We start from the raw sequence: 24,667 nt of genomic DNA on the forward strand, positions 1-24,667 counted from the left end.
TGGCACATAGTAGGCACCTAATAAGTGCTTTTTGATTGCTTGGTTTCCCTTATTTGCCCTTTTTTGCCCTTTCAGGCCTATGTATGTTTTGGGAAAATAGGTATAATCTACCACCTTCCCTATTCTCAGATTTCCTGTCTTCGGTGTCTGGGAGTCACTTAGGATTGGGCTTAACTTTTAGCCTCTTTTGTTTGGCCATGGTGAGAATTTGGACTAGTGCCAGTTATGCATTACTGTGGGCAACAGGCCATCTACACTTAAAGGGGAAAAATGCTGCTGATGTTGAGTTAAGCCATGTGGAAGCCGCCCGGATCTGTTCAGTGCCCCTTTGGTGGTAGGATACAAGGGGATATGGTGCCTGCTCTTTGGCCGTGTTTACTAACAAAAAGCTTCCTTTGGTTGGAAAGATAGCAGAGCCGGAGGGTCTGGGGTGCCCGATTGAGTTATTGTTATTGTTTGTAGACTTGATGATGCAGGCAATTGGAGTTTTCCTTCTTCCCTTTCCTGGTCTCTCAGACTCTCCCCACCCCCACCTCGAGATTCTTCTGTTTTATGATTTTGCCTGAAAAGAATTTTCAATCAGGATGCTTTCGGAGCCGTACAAAGCTCTCTGGGGTTATATAACTGTCAGAGAGCCAGCTTCAGGGGAGTGGGGGTGGTAGTAGGCTTTGTCTCTCAATTTTTGTCATCTGTTCTCTCCCGAAATTTTAATTATAAACTCAGAGTTGGTTATTTTAGGGCCGTTACTGGAGAAACACGAAGACTGTTCCTGGTCTCACTTTGTCTCCTGTGATTTTGAAGACATCCTGGCTAATTGTCTCCTGAGCTCTTAAGTTTTGTGCTCAGACAGACTTGGAAAGCTGGGTTTTGTCCACCAGCCGCCAACGGGAGAAGGCTACTCCCAAGGAATGTTTTCAATATGCTTACTTAAGAAGGAAACCAATAGAAGTCAAATTGCTATCACTTATTTTTACCTTCTGTTGGGTTTTGTTTCATCTTTCTGATGGTTCCTCCTATTGGTTTTAATTTTTACTTACAAATTCACTAATGTGAAAATATGTTTAATGGGTATGTAAATGTAAAGCCTATGTCAGATTGTGTGCCGTCTTGGGGAGGGTGGGGGGAGGAAAAGGGAGAAAAAATTTTCAACTCAAAAGCATATGGAAAAAAAAAATTTTAAAAATTAAAAAAAAAAGGAAGGAAACCAATAGCAATTAAATGGATTTCTGTTTTTTATGAAAACAGCCATTAATGAACCTCAATCAGGAGTCCTCCGTTGGCCAGATGGTCTTTATTTTCCAGCTTTTATAACAAAAGAAGGAAAAGAATCTGATAAAAACTGGAGTAGGTGAGCTTTGACATCCAGAGGTTTATAATAGGCATCTGCATCTTCATGATGGAGAAGGAAATGGGGAACCACTCCAGTGTCTTTGCTGAGAAAACCCCAAATGGGGTCATGAAGTGAGACCGGACTTAACAGCAGCAACAAAAGCATCTTAATGAACCCGGGGGATTCCAGCCAACGCGCTGAACTTAATAACTGTATAAACTTGAGGAAGGCACTTTCTGAGCCTCACCTTTCTCCTCTGTTTAAAATCAATCAATGAATAAATATCAAGTGCCTGTGATGTGCTGGGTACTGTGCACTGGGAGTACAAAAAGAGGTGAAAGATAGTCCCTGCTCACAAGGGGCTTAAAATCTGAAAGGAGATGAAGAGGTTTGGGGTAGAGGTTAGGGGTGCTGGGACTCCGAGAGTGTCAAGGTGGTCGACTGGAACAAATTCACACACTTAAGCTATCTTACAGTCAAGAGGCAGTTTATTGAAATGCCAGTAGAAGCGCGAGAAGTCCCTTTGTCGAACTTACACCCTGATAGGGGTAAATCTAGAGCTTATATAGAAAAGGGGCACAGGAAAGGAATGCCCGGGATGCTAATGAGGTAATCTAAGGGGTCCAGGTGTCTTTGGGAGCCATGGGTAGGAAAGTGTAGGGAGTATGCCAGATGTTGAGGGAGAAAAGGCAAGTTTTTTGTTTAGCTGCCAGAGACAGGATCCTTGGGCAGGCACCTTGGGAAGGAGTCCTTGGGTCAGGACTCTGTCTTGCCTCAGTCCTGATAACGGAATTAGAGAGTCAGGCCTGAAACAAGAGAACGTTTTCTCACAAGGTGGAGGGAGGGAGGCTGGGTTACTTTCAGCAACATGGTCTTAGGGCTTTTTGGGGTCCAGGTGCCCCCACCCATCAGAGAGACAACCCTCAAACAAATATATACAGAGCAAGCTATTTACAGGAAGAATAGGAAATAATTGAGAAAAATGAAAGTGAGACATTTCTGGAGAAATGGTGTAGCCGAATTGATTGTGTGGGAGTCCATTGTGTTTAGGAAGGCCTGGGTTCGAATCCCTTTTCTGACTCTAGCTGTGTGCCTTTGGGCAAATCATTTTGCCCCTTAAGCCTCAGTTTCCTCATCTGTAAATCGAGAGGGTTGTGTTAGATTACCTCTAAGGTCTTTTCTACCTCCAAATCTATGACCTGGGTTCAACTCCTACCTCAGACATATGTTAGCTGTGTAGACGTGGGCATGCCACTCTCTTAAGATTTACCTACTGAGTATAAGAATTATTGTAAGTTAAGTGGGTAAAGGAAGTTTATACAGCTGTGAAATTGTAGATCCTTGAGGCTTTGAAGTTTAGAAAATATTTACCTCCTAGCAACATTTTAAGGGTCAAATGAGATACTAATGGCCAACCTTTATATAGTGCTTACTTTATGTCAGGCACTGGGGTAAGTGCTTTACAAATGTTGCTTCTTTTGTTCCTAACAAGAGCCCTGGGAGGTAGGTGCTGTTATTATCTCCATTTTACAGTTGAGGAAACTGAGGCAAATGGGGTAAGTGACTTGCTCAGGCTCATACAGTAAACATCTGAGGCCGGGTTTGAACTCGTCTTCCTGATTTCAGGTTTGGTGATCAACACTATACCAACTAGCTGTGGATAACATAGGTCAGAGCATTTTCTTCCATTAGAATGTAAGTTCCTTGAGGGCAGGGACTTTTTTTTGGGGGGGGGCTCTTTCTTTGTGTCCCTAGGGCTTAGCACAGTACCTGGCACACTATTCTTGTTTAGTTTTTCAGTTGTGTCCCACTCTCCATGACCCTGTTTGGGATTTTCTGGGCAAAGATACTGGAGTGGTGTGCCATCTCTTCCAGCTCATTTTACAGGTAAGGTAACTGAGGCAAACAGGGCGAAGGGACTTGCCCAGGGTCGCACAGCAGCTAGTAAGTGTCTGAGGCCAGATTTGAACTCGTACAGATGAGGCTTCCCATGATTCCCATGGCTTACCTGACACATAGTAAATACTTGCTAAAAAGGTTTTTTGACTGATTTATCAATTGCAAAGCAATTACAAATACGAATGAATTCTCTAAAGTACCTCCTGTAAAGTAATGATGTCAAACTCAAATAACACTGGGGCCACTAAACTGTATGTAAGGATCCCTACAGGCCATGTTTTGACTTAGAAAACCACATATTAGCATTGACTATGTTCTAGTGTATTTTTTTCTTTTGCTAAATATTTCCCAATTGCTTTTTTGATCTGGTTTCTGCTTGGGAGTATTGTACCCATGGTTTGTGTGAAGCATTGGGGTCCAGGAGGACAAATGCACAGTAGTTAATCACATTATAAAACTAAGAACCAATTAGGAAGTAAGAAACAAAAGAGGTCTGGGGAGGAAAGGGAGAGTGGTGGAGGCAGACGGCCGTTACTGCCAACTTTGGGACCCCCACACTGGTTTGTAGGAGCTTTGACGTCTAGTGATTGCACTATCACACTCTCACGCTGCCCAGCTGCCTTTGGGAAGACTCCCACATTCTGTAATGAATGAATCAGTAAGTATTAAAAAAAGTGCCGCGGCTGAGTAAGATCATAGGTTCATGGAGCTGGGCTGGAAGGGGCCTTAGAGATCGCCTAGCCATGGGGTTCTTAGCCTTTTTGGTGTCATGGGCCCCTTGGGCAGTGTCTGGGGAAGCCTATAGTACCATTCTCAGAGTCATGTTTTTATACTGTCAAATATGTGGGGATTATAAAGGTAATCAATTAGATTGAAATACAATTACCAGAAAATTTTTAAAAAAAGTTTCTGAACCCTGGGTTAAAGTTCCTTCCATCTAGTCCAGGGGTCTGCAAACTATGACCTGCAGGCCATAGTTTAAGGTCCCCTGAAAGTCTAGCTGCCTCATTTTGTAGAGAGGAAACGGAAGACTGGAGAAATTTTAGGGATTTGCCCAAGGTCCCACATGGACAGTAAATGGCACAGCCAGGTGCCTCTGATGCCTTGCTCCGTCTGTTTCCAGATTCCTCCAGTCCTTCCTTCTCTGTCTCCTCCCTCCCTCTCTCCTTCCTTCCTTCCTATTTTCTTTCCTTCCCTTCTTCCCTTTTTCCTTCCTCCTTTCTTTCTTTCTCTCCTTCCTTCCTTGCACCCTCCTACTCTCCCTCCCTTCTTTCCTCATTTTCTTCCTTCCAAAATTTTTAAATTTTATTAATGTGTTTTGGTTATACATCTCAATACACATTACTCCCACTTTGTGAGTTTTCTTATAACAAAGTAAAAGTTAAATAAAACTAATGATACATTGACCTCATTTGAAAGTGCTTTCAACATTGCACATATTTAATAGACCCTCTACCTTGTTATTTAAAAAAAATTAAAAGAAATATATTTTATCTCCCTCCCACCCAGCCAATTGGTGGAAAAAAGGACAGAAAGACAGATTTCTTGTAACAAATATGCATAATCAAGCATTGATTGGCTGCACATAGTAGCATTTCCTTCTTCAGCCCCGTACTCCCCCACATACACACTCTCACTCTCACTCTCACTCTCTCTGTCTCTCTCATACATATATATGTGTATGTGTTTTTTCTGGAAACATTGTATCATCCTAGTAGAACATAAGCTTCTTGAGGGCAGGGACTGTTTTGCTTTGGCATTTATGTCCCACGACAGTCACTTAATGAATGCTCATTTGTTTTCTACGTATAATGCCCACTATTTCCACTTCAGAAGGCTGTTGTGAAGAGAACATTAGGTAATAGATATGAAAGTACTTGGAAACATTGAATCTCTGTGCTGTTGTTAGGGAAGAATAACAGGGTCATAGCTAAGATACCCCAGGCCCCCAGTGCAGAGAGCTTGCATGTTCATTTAAGTTACTTAGGTGCCATAATTCCTATATTTAGCAGGAAAAATATCTGTGTATTTGGCTTTTGTTCAGGCTAATAACAATAGCAAGAATAATTGAGCCCTGATAGTGCTGGCATGACTATGTCCTGTTCTGCCCAGGTCTTAAAATGCAGCCTTTTTTTTTTCTTTCTTTCTTTTTTTTTTTTTTTTAAAGTGAGTGATCCTAGGAGTGACTTCATTGGCTTGGGCAATCCCTAGGGGTGGGGTAAGGGGAAAGACACTTGGAAAATCTAGTGATGTGGGAAGTGAAGACACATACTATGTTGTCACTGTGTGTGGGAAGAGTCGCCATGTTACTGCCCAGGTGACCACAGGAACGCTGAGTGACCAGTCAGAGTCTCCAGGCTTGCCCAGACCAGGCAGGACCTTTAGGTCACCACAAAGGGGAGGGGAAACGCAGTGAGGAGGAGTGAGGGGACAGTGGGAGGGAGGGAAGGAAATGGGAGCTATGCTTGGTTGGGCCAACAGCTGGTGTGAAGGGGACTGTAGACAAGAGAGTTAATGGATGGAAATAGCACGGTCACTGTCACATCTTGTGTATATTATAGTTTTATATTAGAGAGAACTAGTTTATAAGAAGGCACAAAGCCATGAAATCTTAGGCCAAAGGGACCTCAGAACCCATTGAGTCTAAGTCATGAATACATCCTATTCAACAATTAGGCCTCCAGCCTGGATTTGAAGCCCTCCACTGAAGGGGGCCCCCCGATGGTCTCCAGAGGCAGCCCATTTTCTTTGTGGATGGCTGATTGTCCTGGAATCAAGCTTAAATTATCCTCTTTTCTGCTTCTGTTCTGCCCTCCGGGGCCAAGCAGAAGAAAGCTAATTCATTTTCCATGGGACAGTTCTTCAGATACTTGAAGACAGCTCTCATGTCCTGCCTGCCTCTTAAGGTTCTCTCCTCCAGGCTAAATGTTCCTGGTTCTTTGAACTGATCCTAAAATGACATGAATTTATAAGAGATTTCCTGAGCCGTGCTTCAATTTGTGATCCCATTAGATCAGGAAGCCTCATTTTAGCACTTAAAGGCTGAGTATTCATGAAGCGTAGGTAACCTTTTTAGTCTCTGGAGTGGGCTTAGTTTGACTGTGTGACTAAGAGTATCTAAGCCATAACATGGGACTGGTATCGGTACCTAGATGTGATATCAAACGCAGATAGAAAGAGGTCCCTGTGCCCCATGTTGACTTAGAAAATTATAAGTTATTTTTTCTTCTGTTGTGTTTTGTTTCCTCTTTCTGGTACTTCCTCCTGTTGGTTCTAATTCTTCCTTACAACATCACTAATGTGAAAATATGTTTAATAGGAATGTATATGTATAGCCTATATCAGATTGCACGCTGTGTTGGGGAGGGAGTTGGGGAGGGAGGGGGATAAAAATTTAGAACTCAAAAGCTTATGGAAGTGATTGTTGATAATCCAAAATAAATTAATTTAAAAAAAGGAAATTACAAGTTAACATTATGTTGCATTACACTTTTATTTATTTCGATAAATATTTCCCAGTTACATTTTAATCTAGTTCCGGCCACACTTGGGAGTTTTGTGGAAGGTGGCGTTTGACACCTCTGCCCTTGGGACAGCTTTGTGTGAATCTTGTGCCTTCTTTTCCCTTCTCCAGGCCCCCCCTTTCTTCCTTTCTTTTTTTTTTTGGCTAGGCAATGGGGTTAAGTGACTTGCCCAGGGTCACATAGCTAGTAAGTGTTATGTGTCTGAGGTTAGATTTGAACTCCGGTCCTCCTGAATCCAGGGCTGGTGCTCTATCCACTGCACCACCTAGCTGCCTCTTCCCCCCTCTTTCAAAGCTCAAATAAAGGAGAGGCAGCTTTTGAAGGGTAGAGACAATCACTAGATATCATCCTAAATGTTTTCTGCCAGATGCAGATCCAAATTTCTTCCTGTCAGTTTTTCTCCTGCCTGTTTGGACCTCGTGGCTACTATTTCTCGGTTTTCATGAGTTCTTCAGCTCCCAGCTTCTCTCCCTTCTCTCTCCCCTTGTCCAGAGACATCTTGCACCCTGGTCTTTTCCCTTTCTGATGACATTTTAGCACGGGACACCCCCTCTTGTTGTCTGCCTCCCCCAGCCTCACTTGACTTGGGAAGTGATTTGGATGCCCCGATTAAGCGTGAATAAACCTTCTACATCAGACTCGATGAAACAAGCACACTAAGTGCCCAGCCCGGGGCTGGATGTTGGTTTCAGACCTCCGGAGAATCTGTAAGAGGGTTCTAGCTCTTCACGGAGTAGCCGTAAGGATGTCAGCTTAGAGTCATGAGGTCCAGCTGAAATCCTACCTCTTATGACAATAGCGCTTCCATCTATCGATTATCTCTGGTTTATCCCATTTATATCGTATTTGTACATGGTTGTTTACGTATTGTCTTCCCCACTAGAACATTAGCTCTTCCAAGGCAGAGACTGTTTTGCCTTTCTTCATAGACACTGCATTCTCAGTTCTATAGAATTCTCATTCTGTATGCTGCATATTCAGCATGTAGCACAGGGCCCAGCATAGTTGTTATTGTTGCTCATTCATTTTTCAGTTGTGTCCTGTTTAGGGTTTTCTTGGCCAAGATACTGGAGTGGTTTCCTATTTCCTTTTCCAGCTCATTTTACAGATTAGGAAACTGAGGCAAACAAGGTTAAGTGACTTGCTCAGGGTTGCGCAGCTAGGTGGCGCAGTGGATACAGCACCGGCCCTGAACTCAGGAGGACCCCAGTTCAAAACCGACCTCAGACCAAACACTTGACACTTACTAGCTGTGTGACTTTGGGCAAGTCACTTAACCCCAATTGCCTAAAAAAAACCCCCCAAAACAAAAACAGATTTGAACTCACAAAGAGGAGTCTTCCTGACTCTAGAGCCAGCACTGTATCCACTGCAGCTGCCCTTCCTGGCACATATTAGGTACTTAATAAATGTTTGTCTTATGACAACACTAGGAGACAGTGGGACTTCAATTTCCTAAACTATAAAATGAAACCCCAGTCTGTTGTGTGGAGCCCTTGTGGTAGATCTATGGGAAAGACATAGACGAAGGTCAGGACCGATGAGCCTCTGTGGATGGGTTGTGATCTATGTCATGGATATCCTTGAGATCCCAGATCTAGTGGAGTGAGATGATGGCACTAAACTAGGTGGTCTCCGTGGACCCTTCAAGCTCTAGAAGCCCCTATATCCATGGGGGCAGGGCCCAGTTCTGGAGAGCTTGAAAGGCTGGAGAATTAAGTCGAGAAAGTTGCTTACTGATCTAGGAGTATGGGACCCAGTGTGGGGAGAGCATGTTGGCTCCCTGCAAGGACCAACGTGTTTTGTTCTTTTCCGCTCCCTTCTTCATTCATTGAGTGAAATTGATACCACCTACTTCTATATATGTGGGCATAGAGCACCAGGCCTGGAGTCAGGAAGATCCGAGTTCAAATCTGGCCTCAGACACTAGCTGTGTGACCCTGAGCAAGTCACTTAACCTTGTTTGCCTCACTTTTTCATCTGTAAGATGGAGAAAGAAATGGCAAAGCACTCTAGTATCTTTACCAAGAAAACCCCATGGACAAGTCTATGGGGTCATGAAGAGTCTGACACAACTAAGTGACTGAACAACAACGATCACGTATGTATAAGGCATGTGGGCCCCATAAAGATGAATAAGAGTGTCCCTGCTCTCGCAGAAGCTGCTATGTAGTAGGAAGGATGAGATAATTACATTATTGATACCTAGAAAGCCAGGAAGAATGGACTTAGGTCTGCAGGAGAAGGGCAAAGACAAAGTGGTCTGGAGGTTCAGAGGAGAGGGAGGTCACCTCTAGCTGAGAGCAGAACTGGAACAAGCTCCATGACAAAAGGACCAGCATTCAAGCTAGGCCCGGGAAGCATAGTGTTCTGCCAAGCGGAGGTGAGGAGGTGGAGGAAGGAAAAGGAGGTGAACAAAGGGTGGAGGTAGGAAAGTTTAGGGTGTGTTCTGGGAAGGGATAACAGGGTGTGCACCTGGACATTTGGCGCATTAGTAGAGGCCCTTGAATGCCAAAGGAATTTGAATTTAATTTGATGATCAAGGAGTTTTGTTACTGCAGTAACAAAGTAATCTGGATGTTGTTGCTGCCCGGAAGAGATGGGCACCTTCTTTGTCACCTGGGTCCGTAGATGTACCTTAATACACAGAATAGCCATGTTCCTTGAATAGACGATGGAATTATAAATGGTATCAGACCCTCCCAACTACTTGCATTTTTATACCTTGTATTTATTCTCTTTATATTCTCTCCATACTTATTGTACAAATGCATGTTTTTTTCTGCTGATAGACTATATGCTCCGTGAGGGCAGGGCCTTACCTTTTTGTCCTATCTCTAGCCCCCGGCATAGGACACGTAGGTACTGTCCATAGTAAGCATGGAACGATGTTGACTGCCTCCCTAAAGATCGGTGAAAAACCACAAATCCCAGCTCAGTGAAGTGGTCCCTGCCTCTGAGGAACTCCCATTTTTATGTCTAGGGAGACAAGATGAACACAGAAGAAACAGCTCAATAAAGGCTTAACCGTTTGTCATTATTAATTACTTCTGAATGGGGAGGTGGAGGGGAGAGTGGGGCTTTTTATTTAAAAGAAATTCACAGTAAATTTTTTCCTTAAATAAGAGTTTTTGGGGGGCAGGTTTGTTTGCTTGGTGGTGATGGTTGTTTGATAAAGGGATGAGTCCAACCCCTCCCCCATCCCTCTCCCAGTTTAATAGCATCGTAGGGTCGGTGCTGATCAGAATTGTCCTTCCTTTGGATCTTCGTCAATGCCCTGATTTCTGCCTCCTGATTCTTCCTGGCCCACATTTGCTCTCTTAGATGGATCTAGGAGACTGAAGCTTGAGGTCCCCCAAAGACACCAGCCTTCCTGCTTCTAGGGAGGGTCCCGTAGGAAGTGTCCCTTTCACAATTGGAGTCCATCTGGCACAATCCATATTTGAACAAGCTTCTCCTCTATGATAGAATTGCCAAGCACCATCTTGCCTTTGTTAAAGACCCTGGAGAAGGGAAGGATGAAGCAGCCCACTCCATTCTGGGCTACCTCTGATCACAAGGAAGTTTTCCTTGACATCAAGCCTAGAGTTGCCTCTCAGGTCATACCTTCTCCACTCCTCATTCAGCCCTCTGGGGCCAGGCAGAATAAGATGAAGCGCTTCTCCTTGGGACAGCCCTTCTGTTTTTCTCTTGTAAACACAAATCTTCCCGTACTGGATTTCCCTAAAGCAGGGCGTATGTACTCTCCCTTTACCTCTCCTCTTAAACCTAAATGGTATTTGATGAATCTCTTGTCTCCTTGGCTGCAGGATGCCCGCCAGAAATTCCGCTCTGTTCTGGTAGAAGCGACAGTGAAACTGGATGAACTGGTCAAGAAAATTGGCAAGGCCGTAGAGGACTCTAAGCCCTATTGGGAAGCCCGGAGGGTAGCCAGACAGGTAAGGAGCCAGGTTTACCCTGCCTTCAGACACTCTTCTCTCAGCTGCCCTGTGAATCACCATTTGTGCAGGTTTTTATTGGTATTCGGTTTTGACTGGACCTGTATTGACAAATATACATGAAAGATACTGTTGTTCCTGTCCCTCCCAGGGAGGGTGATAGGAAGGGTTCCTCTGATTTTTATTAGGATCTGTGATGTCCTTGGTATAGAGAACACCCTGTACCAAGCTGTGACTTACAGTCTTGGTGTTCTGGGGCTTTGAGAAATTAAGGGACTTACTCAGGGGCTATAGGATCATCCTTTTAAAGCTGGGAGGAATTTTATTGTCTTTGGAGTCCAAGCCCCTTGTTTTATAAATGGGGAAACTGAGGCCCAGAGAGATTAAGTGACTTCTCCAAGGTCTATGAGATCAGAGATTTACAACTGGAAAGGATTTTATTGACCACCAAGTCTAATTCCTTAATTTTATAGATGGGAAAATTGAGGCCCACTGAGGTTAAATGACTTGTCCAGGATCACACATACAATATATGTCACAGGCAGGCTAGCTTTATATCTAATATGCAATAAGACTTCTCTACTTAGGACTTCAAAAACAAAAATGGATGGAACACTTTCCTCTAAGGAATATGAGCCCTTGACATTGTAATACAAGAAAGAGCCCTAGCTCTGGGCCGCCGCATTGGTGGCTGTGCCATCCCACTCCTCCCTGGCTCCCTTCCCCCAGCCTTTATCACTTCTCCATCACTGTGTGCGTGTGTGTGTGTGTGTGTGTGTGTTGTGTGTGTGTGTGTGTGCGCGCGCGCGCGTATGTCTCCCTCCCTGTCCCTTGCTGCTATTAATAGGGCTGTAGGCTTTGGCATTTGGATGACCCCGTAGTGGGTACATTTTTGTCATCTGAGTTGATGACCAGATACACTTCCTTTGCAGCTGGGCTCGCTCACGCAGGCAGATGAACCTACCCCAAGCTACAAGGCTTTCCCCCCCCCCTTCTTTTTTTCTAATAATTGCCTGTTAGGCAGAAAGAGGAGTGCTAGCTGCTTCTTCCAGATCTGTTGTCCTCTTAATTGGGTTTGGAGTAATTAGTCCTTTGACTCCCTTGACACCCAGTGGCATGTTCTCCCACTACAAGGAAGTGCCCAAAGTGGAGGAGGTGATGGAAAAAAAACAGGAGAATGAGCAGCAGGGGCTGGGAGAGTGAATCGACTTCAGTTTGTTAATTCCCCTTCTGCATTTCTTGGGGGAAAAAAATCATGCTTTATGAAATGGATAGGGGTCAGAAAGAAAACATGACCCACTCCTTCCATCTCTCCTTTATTTCCTCCATATCAGTCCATACAAGTCTTCCTATGATCAACAACTCTTAAGCAATAATCATTGATCTAGGATTGGAAGGGAGCTGAGGGAGATCCTCAAGGCCTGAGGAAACAGAGCCAGAGAAATAGGCTCAGGGAGATTCAGTCACTTCCTCAAGGTCATATAACTAGAGTCAGGAGGTGAATTCCAGCACCTCCGATTTCAGTCTGCCGTGCCATGCTGCCTCTCCAGAAAGCAGGGAAGAATGGAGGCCCAATGTTGTTGTCTCCACCCTTACTGAATGTCCAAGCTTTCTATCTAGGGCGTGAAAATGAACACAGATGGACGGTGGTCTTTGGTTTGGAATAACTACCCAGGGCTTTCTGGCTTCTTGCTTTTCTGTCTTCCCTTTAGCTCTCTGAGCATATTTTGCACTTTCAGAGTGTTCCATTAAGACCCAAACCAACAGGTGTTGAGAACCCTTGGAAATGTAACCTTGTCCAAGTTGTGCTAAGTTGAAAGTGTAAGCTAGAGTACTAGATATGCTCGCCTGGATTCTATCCTGTGGCTCCTAGGCGGCAGAGTGGCTTGAGTGCTAGGCTTGGAGTTGGGAAGACTCTAGTTTGAATCCTGACTCAGACTGGACCTCAGTTTTCTCATCTGTAAAATTAAAGGGTTGAACATGATGGTCAGTAAAGTCCCTTCCTGGACACTTATTCATATACTTACTAGCTGAGTAGCTCTTAATCTTTCTCAGCCTCAGTTTCCTCGCCTGTAGAATGAGGGGGCTGTATACCATGGCTTTCAGAGGCTCCTTCCAGCATCCTAGGATGCTTATCTCTGCCAAATCTATCTTTCTTCCTGCTCACCTTCTTTAGGCCTATCTACAGCTGGTCGCTTTCCACCCTGTGAAAGTTTCTGTTGACTTGGCAAAAGGCCTTAGTGTGGCTTTAATGGAGTCCATTTTGTCTCTTAAGTACCTTGCTTTAATCAAGGCAAGGGTGGGATGGAGGGAAGAAGCAAGCCTCTCAGACCAATACGTTCACAGTTTGCTGCAGAGTTGCTGACCCAAGGAAGCTCATTATGTCTGGTCACCTCTGTGAAAGTCACTTAGCCACAAAAGCCTCTTTGGGCCTTCCCCGTGTGTAGGAACTTTGACCCTCTTTGTACTCAAAGGGATGTTTCAGGGACAGAAAGGGGGAAGGGGGTGTATGGAACCACTGAAATGTCTGAAGAGGATGTTTGAGGACAGAAGGGGAAGTGGATTGAGCCACTGAAATGTTGGAGAGCTTGGGTTATACGTACTCTGGGGAAGAGTTGAAGGAACTGGGGATTGGTTAAGGAGGAAAAGAGAAAAACCAAGGAATGATTTAATGGTAATAAAGAGTCATGCTGTGGATAAAGGACGTCACCAGAGAGCCATGTGGCTAGAAAACTCATCACATGGGAACTGTGAGGTGTGACTGGCAGGACTGTCTGTAGGTCTCATTGATATCTCTGTAGTGTTGGGGCATCTTGAGGAAGGCCACTGGCCTGTTTGATGGACTCCCTTGGGAAGGAATTACCTGGAACACAGGGGCAAGAGGTGGCCAGGATGGGCCGAGTGGGTGAGGAGGGAGGGGACACTTAGCTTGAGATCCCAGAGTCTTTGAGCCTTGACATGCCCAGCTGTTCTCCATGACCCTCCCTCCTCCCCAAGGAAATAAAAGCAGTAGGAGATAAGACTTGGACCAAGAGATTCAGCTTGGATTTGAGGGAGAATTTCCCATTCCTGAGGGTTATTCAAACCCAGAACGTGTTCCTAAGGGAGGCTCTGCAGTTCTGTTTTTATAAAGGTCTTTAAAAAGGGAGTAAACAGTTCCTTGCCTGAGATCAGTTAAGTAGGGACCTCTCATTTGCCTTACCAAATTCTCTAGTTGATCTTGATGGATCCTCTGGTCCATCCCCTGGGCCTGTTACGGTGGTATAGAGGATAGGACTCTGAATTTGGAGTCAGAAGACCTGGGTTCAAATCCTGCCTCTGCCCTTTCTAACCTGTGTGACCTTGGCCAAGTCCCTTACCTTCCTTGGGCCTCAGTTTCCTCCTATGTAAAATGAGGGAATTGTACTAGATGACCTCTGAGGTCCCTTCTTGATCTACATCTATGCTCCAGGGGACAATGACACTGATGGTGATGATGATGATGATGATAAGTGTATTACAGTTCACAGTGCACATTCATACTCATGCCCTCACACAGATAGGGTAGGTGTCACCCCCATTTCCCAGGTGGGAAAACTGAGGCCTAAGAGACTGAGTGGCTTGTACAGAGTGTATGTGATCCTGGAGCTGAGGTCTCCTGGCGTTCTTCCTGCTACTCCCAGTTGGGTGGGGGTTCTTAATCATTTATGTGCCATGGACGCCTTTGCCATTCAGGTGAAGCCTCATCCCCTTTGTAGAATAAGGTTTTTACGTACTTGAAGGAAATGCTAAATTTCAGTTAGAAGTTACTGAAAATAAAGGGGTGATTTTTGTTTAATCCATGCAAGTTCACAGACCCCTGAAATCTCTCCATGGCCCCTGGTTAAGAAGTCTGCTTTAATACCTTTTTCTTTCTTGTTTTGTGTCCGTAGGATGGCTACAGTGTTTCCCCACTTTTGCTCACGTATGAGGAGGATTGTTTCCTGCTTTGGGCCTTGTGGCGGGATAGGGCAGGGAACGTGCTGGACAGATCCTGTTGTTTCTTTTTCTTTTTCTGCGAGTGCCCATAAATTCACCTGTCTCAGAGATGGCCAGACTGGCTGACGCCTTCTGTGGAGTGTGACGTTCCTCTCTCCCTGGGCCTCTAGGTTTGCTTTGACTATGGTTGAGGCACAGAGGACTGGACAGGAGTGGGTGCCTGCCAAGTGGGAGACAATGAGCAGAGACAGTGACAGTGATGGGGCCCTTTCCCTCCTCCCCCTTCCCCCTTCTGTGCTGGCAGCAATGATTTGGTGATTACTAAATGTAATTGGAAAGCAAATGAGCCATCTGGCTTAATGAGATGGGTTTCAGGGGGCCAAGGATGACTCACCTTTAACTGGCAGTGAGAGAGATGGAGGGAAATCCTGCCCTGACCTCCTCCTCTCTTGCTTGGAGCAGCTCTCAGGAAAGGAAGACAAATGTTCCTCATGCCCTTCTGTCTCCTTGACTGGCCAGGAAGAGTGTGAGTGATGTCCAGGGCGGAGATGGCTCTGAATGACCTCCTTGCCCTGGGTGCGGGGAGCCTCATTGTCTCCACTTCCTGTCATGGGAGGGTGGCTGAGGAAATTGAAGGCAGCCTGTGCCAGGGGAGGCAGAGGGCATGAATGCCACAATTGATCTTTAGAGGTCTCAGGGCTTTGGCGGGGGGCGGGGCGGCCTTCTGTGCAGGCTCACAGGGCGATGCATCTTCTTTCTGTCTTCTCCTGGCAGATTGGGCATAAGCTTCACTCCAGCACGGCCTGGGCTGGTGCCAAGCTGGCTGCTGGTTTCTTTCTATGCCAGGCTTTCAAGAGTTTCAAGGGTCCTAGAGAACTCACTCCAAATCCAGGTCCACTCAGGACTTTCCTTACCCAGTCTTCTTTCTGCCATGCTTCCAGTTCGTCGCATGCTGACTGACACCTAGTAGGCGCTTATTATTTTTTTTTTTTGCATGAGGCAGTTGGGGTTAAGTGACTTGCCTAGGGTCACACAGCTAGTGAGTGTCGAATGTTTGACGCTGCATTTGAATTCAGGTCCTCCTGACTCTAGGGCTGGTGCTCTATCCACTGCACCACCTAACTGCCCTGTTGTTTAATATTTATTGATTGATTCCATGATCCCATGCTATTGAGGGAGAGCTATGGTAAAGCAGAAAAGGTATTGAATTAAGAGTCAGAAGACCTGGGTTCAGATTCTGGCTTTCCCACTTCCTAGCACTATGATTGTGGGCAAGTTATCTAGGCCTCAGTTTCCTCAAATGTAAAACATGAATAAAAATAACCTTTAGTCTCTTTTTCAGCAGTTGTTTGGAGGATAATGTGTGTGTGTGTGTGTGTGTTGCTGGTCACACACACACACACACCCAGGCTCCACTTGAGGGGTGGGAGAAGACACTAACCACGGAGGTACCAGGGATGATGTGGCAGGTGGGCACTCTAGCTGAGCCTTGAAAGGGGAAGAAGTTGGGGCAATCTGTTTCCCTGTAGTATAGAAAACAGAAAGGCTTCTTTGAACCAAGACCCCGAGTGCCTAATAAAACTTCTTCTTCACAACTACATTTGTTCCCAATCTCCTGGGATTTTTTTTTTCAACGTCCAAATTATTTTGAAAATTTTTAGTGGTGTCATTTCAGACACCCTTCTCCCACTGTCAGACAATCTAGTTTGTCTTCTCTTTCACAAATAAGGATGGTTATGCAAAACCAGATGAGCCTACATACTGTGTCTGTCAACATATACAGCATTCTGCACCCACAGTCCCCTACCTATCCAGTGGAAAGAAGGGAGTACACTTTTTCATCTTTTCTCTGGGGCCAAGATTGGTCCCCAGAGTTATGTGGCAGTTGGCTTTGCGTTCCCACACTCTTCATTTATGTAGCTGTATAGACTTTTCCTGATTCTGCTTATGTCCCTCTGGATCAGGAGGTACCAGTTTTCTCGTGGTTCTCGCTGAATTCCCTCAGATTCATTGTTTCTTTGCAATCCTGGAGGTTTAGTCCTCTTTTCATCTTGATCCCCCTCTATCTGCCATCCTTTTAATTTACTCCACCAAAGGACTCAACTTCTTCCTCTCTCCCTTCTTCTGCGATAATTTGGGGTAAGTGACATCCATCTGGCCCCTGTGAGAAGCCCCCTATGGGGCTCAGACTTGACAGAGACTTTGGGCTGAGTTACTCGTTGGAATTCAGAATGATTTGTCTTAAGAAAGGGGATCAGGGCTCTTAGCTCTGGCCTCAGTGTCCTAAAGCTACTTCCTGCTCTGGAGCTGGGATATTCCAGAGCTGAAGGGGCAGCATTTGAGAGAGGGGGTGTCTCCTGTTGGGGAGGGGGTAGGCTGTCTGCCAAGAGTAGGCTTGTTGGCCCCTTGTGTTGGGTTATATATGTGTGAGCGCTGAACACCTCTTTCTGCCTATCACTGGGGTATGCCTTTGTTAGGATCTAGTCTGACTAATGATTAGCCCTTGTTTGAAGCTCACACATATATTTGACTGATAGAATAATAACAATAGCTAACATTTCTATAGCACCTACTATGTACTCGGCACTTTACAGATATTGTCTCATTTGATAACTGGATACTATTATCATCCCCATTTTACAGATTAGGAAACTGAGGCAGGCGTTGGTTACATAGGTAGTAAGTATCTGAGGTCAGATTTGAGCCCAGGTCTTCCTGACTCATGTCACCCATGCCTTCTGCATTAATCTTCCCTTTGATAATATCTAAGTTTTTTGAGGGCAGGGACTGGGTTGTTTTGTGTGTGTGTGTGTGTGTGTGTGTGTGTGTGTGTGTGTGTGTGTCTCTCTCTCTCTCTCTCTCTCTCTCTCTCTCTCTCTCTCTTCTCTCTCTGCCCCTAGCACCTGGCACAGAGTAGGTGTTTAATTCAGGTTCATTGATTGATTGATTGATGTGATATCTCTCTGAGCCCTCCCTCCCCCACCATCATAGTTAGGAGGAGAGACAGGATGTGAGGTTTTATCACAGTTCTCAAGGAAGCTATTCAACATTTCTGTCCTGTTTTAAAAATACTATTGATTTTTAGTAAAAGGATAACATTTGAAATGGGTTTTTTTCTTTTCCCTCTCCCCAATATAATTAATTGGATCATTTAATTTTTCAGTAAGGAAACATTGAAAGTTGAGGTTATATATTTTAGCAGCCTCTTTCCTTGCCAGGCTTTCCATATAATAAATATCTCAAATATTTCTAATAAATAATACCTGGAAATTTCTTTCCAGGTAATAAATATCCCAGGATGGAGCTGGCCTCTGGGAGGATTTTGAAATAGGTGGAGTTGCCTTTAGCACCCATAACCTCTTCTTCTCCTTGGCTCTTTTACCCTTGGGGGTGTCTTTAAGTACCTGGCTTGATTTTTGAAGAATGAATGGGTGGAATGAGTCAGTCTGATCTAATGCCTGGAGAGCTGTGTTAAGGTCACTCTGGCTCTGGCTGTGGGACCCTCAATAAGTCACGTAGTTCCCAGAGTGGCAGGCAGCTCCAAGATGATGAGTTTTCAGAGCAGGTGCTGATGGGGCACTGGGCCTGGAGTCAGGAAGACCTGAGTTTAAATCTGGCTTCAGACACTTACTACCTGTGTGACCCTGGACAAGTCACCTTATCCTCTTTGCCTCAGTTTCCTCATCTGTCAAATGAGATGGAGAAGGAAATGGTAAAGCACTCTAGTATCTTTGCCAAAACCCCAAATGGGGTCACGAAGAGTTGGACATGACTGAACAACAACGACAGAGTTTTCTTGGGAATTCTTTACACCGGTGAACTCTCAGGCCTGATTAAAAGAGGAAACAATGAGCAGTTGAATATTAAATCTATTAAAGTCCTGAGGGGCATCTGTGACACGTAGCAGTGGGGTTAGACCGATGAAAGGTAGGGAATAGAGGTCTTTGGTTAGAACTCTGGCTTTTCCCTGGGTTTTAGGGCTCCAAGGCTGGCTAGGGCTGGGATGCATCCTTCTGAGTATACTCTAGGTGCTCTAGCAGTGCTTGGTAACTAGAGGTCTTCCAGTCATTCCTCCGGTCTTCAGACAGAACCACACCTAAGCCAACACATACAAATGAAACTCCATTCTGTTTTCAAAGTCCTTGAGAAAAATGTGGCAAAATAACAATGACACTGGGTCTGGAGTCCAAGAACCTGGGTCAAAATCCTCCCTCTGACCCTGACTATGTCACCTTAAGCAAGTCACTGAACCCCCTGGGCCTCCGTTTCCTCCTTTGTAGAATGAGGACTACTGGGATTCTTCCAGTACTGGGCCTTTGACGTTATGACATTCCGTGGCCTCTTTAGAGAAATCTAGTTTAACATTATCTGACACACAGCAGTCCTTTCCAGACTTGCCCTTTCTCATACTTTTTCAACCCGAAGGGACCCTAAAGGCCATTTAGTTCAACCTCTCCTTTTAGGTGTGAGGAAATATGGCGCCCTAGAGAGACCTGTTCAAAGACACGGCTAACTAGTGCGTGACTAAGCTGGAACTTGAGCCTGCGTCTCTTCCCATTTCATCACAATAAATAGGTGCGTGCCCACAATATGCCTTTGAAGCCTATAATTAGATGAACCCTAAACTAAGTTTCAAAGTCCATTATCCCCATTTTACAGATGAGGAAACGGAGCTTTCTCTTTATCAGGCTAAATGACTTAGTTCCCTGGTTTTAATCTCAGCATTGTGATTCGCTTTGGGATAAATTTCTTTATGAACCACTACCAAATTCTTCACTTTGCTTTTCTCAAGAGTGGAATCTAGCACTGGGTATTCCTACAGTTGTTATGAGTATTTGTTTTCTGCTGCCCACTTAGGGGCAGATCTGGGTTTAAACAGCTTAAGGAAAAAGAGGTAATGGTTAATAATGAGCAATGATGAGGTATCTGGGAAATCATGACTGGCAGTAAGAATTCCTGCAGAGCTGGTGGTTGTATTACTGGGTCGAAAGGTATAGTGCTTTATGATTTACGAGAATTTTACATCTCATTAAATCTTTTTTTTTTTTTGTGAGGCGATTGGGGTTAAGTGACTTTCCCAGGGTCACACAGCTAGTGTCTGAGGCTGGATTTGAACTCAGGTCCTCCTGACTCCAAGGCCAGAGCTCTATTCACTGCGCCATCTAGCTGTCCCCCGCCCATCTCATTAAATCTTTACAACAACCTGGGAGGAGGTAGATGCTATTATTATTTCCATTTTGAAGAGAGGGAAACTGAGGCTGAGAGAGAAATTAAGCACCTTGCCCTTGATCACACAGCTGGTGTCTGAGGGTGGATTTGAGTTCAGATCTTCCTGTCTTTTTACTCCTAGTCGGCCAGTTCCATGTGTATTCTACAGACTCCTTTCCAAGAATGCATCAAAAATTTTTTACCCCCTCCCTCAAAAAAGTGGAACATTTAAATACTGAGAAACTCTCAGCCCTTTTTCACCATTGAATCTCCTGGTGTTCTTTTAGGGTCCAGTTAGTTTATGTTTCAGTAAAAGGGTTTTTCAGACTCTATTTCAGGGAATTCCCTCCCCTTCCCCCTCGGGGACACACTTCTAGGGCCATACATGGTGTCTTGAATGGAGTACTGGGTTCACTTTCCGCCTGGGCAAATCCCTCAACCTCTAGATGACATCTGAGATTTCTTCTAACTCTATGGGTCTATGATCATTTGACCTGTGTGACCTTGGGTAAACCTTCCTGTGCCTGTTTGCTCATCTCTGAAATAAGGGGATTGGAGATTCCTTCCTTCCCTAACTGCATGATTCTGTGATCCTAATGGCCAAGGCTGCCTTAAGCATGAAATGGTTATCTCATCTGTTGTGGGCTTGCTGTTTGAGTAGAGTGTGGGTTGGGAACTTGAGTGATGAGCACTATCATTAGGGTGGACATGTGGCCTCAAAACCAGGCCCCAAAGTCCCCTGAGGTGGCTGGTGTTTGTTGCATTTCTTACCTCTCCCTTTGTGTCTGCGTTGGAACTCAGGTCTATGGGACATAAATGGTGAACTTTGGTGCCAAAGATGTAAAGAAGAAACTTTGTCCTTTTCACTTTCATATTGTGTTTTTACCTCCTGGGATGAAGAGCAAATGTGAAGATTCCCCCAAAGAGAGTTGGTTGGGAGGTGAGGAGGAATGCCTTGTCTATGGCATGCTATTCATTCATTTAGCAAATGTTGTTTATCTGTTCTGTGTATGGTCTGGATTCATCCCCCACTATGAGAGGCCGTGTAGGAGATACAGAAATGAATAAGACAAGGGGCAGCTAGGTGGGGCACTGAACAGAGCTGTGGCCTTGGAGTCAGGAGAACCTGAGTTCAAATACAGCCTCAGATACTAGCTGTGTGACCCTGGGCAAGTCTCTTAACCCCATTGCCTAGCCAAAAAAAAAAAAAAAGAATAAGACATGGTTCCTCTTCACTCTCTTAATCCTGCACCCAAGGAGTTTGTCACCTACCTTGTGGGGATTTCATACAATCCAATGCTTGCTGCAACTGGCTAGGACTCTTTTCTGAGCCTGAAGAAGTAGGTACTATGGAAATTGTCCAGTTTGAAGGTTCTAGGCATGGTATGGGAGGAGGAAAGGTGTCTAGGAAATCATGATTGGCAGTAAGAATTCTTGCAGACCTTGTAGTTGTATTACTGGGTCAAAAGGTATGCACAATTTAGTGACTTTTTGGGTGTAGGTTCAAATTGCTTTCCAGAATGGCTTGACCAAATTCCCAGCAACTCTAACAGTGTATCAATGTGCTGGTTTTCCCACAGCCCCTCCCAACATTTGTCCTTTTCCTTTTTTTCCCTCACTTTGCCAATCTGATGGATGTAAGATAGAATCTCAGATTTGCCTTTTATTTGAATTTCTCTAATTTTGGGGGAATTGGAACATTTTTTCATACAGGTTTTCTTTCCTAGAAAACTGGTTGTTCATACCCTTTGACCTTGTTTTTATCCTTGTATCAACTGAAGCAATGGCTCTATTCTCATGGATCTGAATCGGTTCCTTACATATCTTGGTCATCTTTATCAGAGAAACGTTGCAAAGACTTTTTTCCCCTCTCTTACCTGCTTCTCTTAATTTTAGATGCATTGGTTTTGCTCACCCCAAAAGTCCTTCCCAACCCTTTGGGTCCTATGTGGCTTCCTTAGTGGTGAGGAATGATAGGAATGATCTGCTTCATTTATTACTATGGGCAGGTACAGAGTGGGACAGACTCCGGTGGGTCAGAATGGCCTCCTTGGTTTGATTTTTTTTTTCATAGGTTTGCCATCTGTAGGCGGCCTTCTTTGGCCAGAGCCTGTCAGAAGCAGCAGTTGCTGTGCTGACCTCTGTGCCCCAGACTGCAACAGAACCCCAGGCTTTTGAACATGCTGTACTGACTGGGGACATATTTTGTTCTGCAAGCTTTCTTTTTTTATTGAGGACTCATTTCCATTAATGCCTCTTGGCATTTAATTGTGTGTGTGTATGTGTGTGTATGTGAGATCATGAAAGATGGCCTTTATAAATGTGTCAGGTTACTGTGGGTCACTGCGGCAGTGACAGGAGACAGCTTGGGGGAGGAAGACTTGGCGTCCAATGAAGTAGGTCCCTATTTGACCGTGAATAGAAGGTCTCAAATGTGGCAGAAGGCTGGGCTCGGGCAAATGAAGGAGGAGGGGACAGGGAATCATAGTAAGTGATAGCAGAGGGGTAAACAAGAACTATTTCTGACTAATGCCTGGAATAGCTCCTCTTTCCAAGAGAAAATTAATAAATCAACAAATAACATATTGAATGATGCCTGCTAAGAATACCAGCTGACATTTGCATGACCTTTCCAGGTTTGTGGAGTGCCCGACCTGTGTTTAGTCTATTTTTAGCCTTTAGTCTTCACATTACAGATTTGATCTCCTTTGATTGAGGGAGGTGTTATTTTACATAAGAGGAAACCGAAGCTCAGAATTTACTAATAATGACATATCTAATAAGTGTCAGAGGTGGAATTTGAACTCAGGTCTTCCTGACTTTAAGTCCAATTTCCACTATGACATACTATAATTTCTACTATGTTCAGGGCTATGTGGAAAATATAAATGAATTAGTGGAGAACCATTTGTTAAGCTTTTGCCACGTATTAGGCACTAAGGTGAGTGGTGGTGATCCATACACAATATATACACACACGTACACACCCATGCACATACACACGTATATACACACATATATCTATATACATATACACACATGTATATAGACATATATGTATATTTTGTGTGAACATATAGAGGGGAGGCAGTCTCTGTGCTCTAAGAGCTTATACTCTAATAGGGGAAGACACATTTATGGGGGGGTGGGGGTACCAAGGAAGGGAGTTTTCATCTGGAGAGTCACAGAGACGGCAAGTCGATCCAGAGGGTGGCTGATTGGCATGACCCTTCTAGGAAACGATGATTGTACTAATTTTGTTATCATGCCTCAGAGAGGGAGGTAGAAGGGCAGAGTGGCCAGAGAGGTATGGCATACAGATAGCAAGATGGTCTAAGCTGGTTAAGTCTTAACCTTGCTCCATGAACTCATGATGTGATGACAGAGACTAGGCACATGAAGTGCACGTGAAAACTTAAATGATAATATGCAAATTGGATAACAGAAGAAAACATAAATATATACACACACACACACACATAAATAACTTATAAGACGTCAACATAGCGCTAAGCAATAATAGTTGTGTTATCTTACATTTGTAGTTTTATATATTTCACATAGAACATCTCCGTAAAGAGTTGTCTCTTCCAGTGAGAATTATGGATTGTATAGCATATGTGAGCTCTGGGATCACCCTCCCAAGCCTAACTTTCCTGGTTGGTCAGGTCCCCAGAGCAAGGCTGTTATTGTTCCATCTTTCCTCGGGATTTTAGATTCCCATGAGGGCAGTGATTGTCTGACACTCTCAGCTCAGGCCCCTATCTGGTAAATTCATCACAATATCTATCGACTAGTTATCTCTTTAGTGTCACCTGGCTGATATATCCTTAATGCCAATGATTAAATAGACATCAATTGCCTTTTGTAAAAGAGATACTTACTGAGAAGATGCTTTCCTGTGAACCATCTTATGAGTTCAAACTTAAAGTGGGTCGTTTCTGCTTCAATATTCATTTAGCTAAGAGATGGTAGGAAGAAGCAAGGGTGCCAGGCTCAGCCTGGGTGGCCCGAGGAGGCTGCTGGCGCTGCTCTTCTCCCCACCCTGAGGTGTACAAAAGCTCTTGCCTCTGGCACCACCAGGTCAGAGAGGGATCAAGCTCTTCCCTTGTAGACTTTTGTTTCGTTTGTTTCTTTTTTAGGCAATTAAGTGACTTGTCCAGGTCACACAGCTAGTAAGTGTCAAGTGTTTGGTTTGAGGCCAGAGTTGAACTCAGGTCCTCCTGACTTTAGGGCCGGTGCTCTATCCACTGTGCCACCCAGCTGCCCTCCTTGTAGACTTTTGAATACACATCCAGGAACCAATTCAAAGGCTTTTCTCACCATTTTCTTGGTGAACAGGAAACAGACACTGCCAGAAAATCCTCCAAAATGAAGACAGGACCATTCCACTACGTGCCATGATACACTCCCAGAGGTAGATTAGCCCAACATTAGTTGGCAGCAGGTAGAAACTATCTCCTATGCTCTAAGAACTGGGATCTCATTGGCCAGCCCCTCACTGCAATAGAAAATGCTTGAATTCAGAGAATTGAAAGTAACAGTTAATTAGGATTTCCCTGAAAGATTTATAGATCTCTGTATTATATGCCATCAGTTTTGGGCTGCAGTTAGTTCTACTTTATCTACATCTCCTTGGTGTCCAAGAATGGCATTTGGAGACCTGGCAGTGGCCTAAAATATAGAAACAAGCTCTTTGCCAGCGACAGAGTGTACCCAGCAAGGTATTCTTGCACCATTCTCATGAGGATGTATTTGTCTGGAGTCTTGCAAATCTAATCAAAACAGCTATCGATAAAAAGGGAAAGGAA

The 24,667-nt window shown here is 44.5% G+C and overlaps 1 protein-coding gene across 5 annotated transcripts in view; it reads left to right on the forward strand.

The window, feature by feature from the left end:
• The window catches only part of SH3BP5 (SH3 domain binding protein 5), a 92,582-nt gene that overhangs the window by 25,537 nt on the left and 42,378 nt on the right, over positions 1-24,667 (forward strand). For all 5 annotated transcript variants that reach the window (XM_078151506.1, XM_020987250.2, XM_078151508.1 and 2 more), the window contains exon 3: positions 10,563-10,691. In XM_078151506.1, coding sequence (XP_078007632.1) covers positions 10,563-10,691 — 129 coding nt within the window. The remainder of the gene's footprint in view (positions 1-10,562; positions 10,692-24,667) is intronic.

This window comes from Phascolarctos cinereus, unplaced genomic scaffold (assembly GCF_003287225.1).
Source record: "Phascolarctos cinereus isolate Bilbo 61053 unplaced genomic scaffold, phaCin_HiC Scaffold_1;HRSCAF=81, whole genome shotgun sequence".
In the NCBI taxonomy this organism is placed as follows: Eukaryota; Metazoa; Chordata; class Mammalia; order Diprotodontia; family Phascolarctidae; genus Phascolarctos; species Phascolarctos cinereus.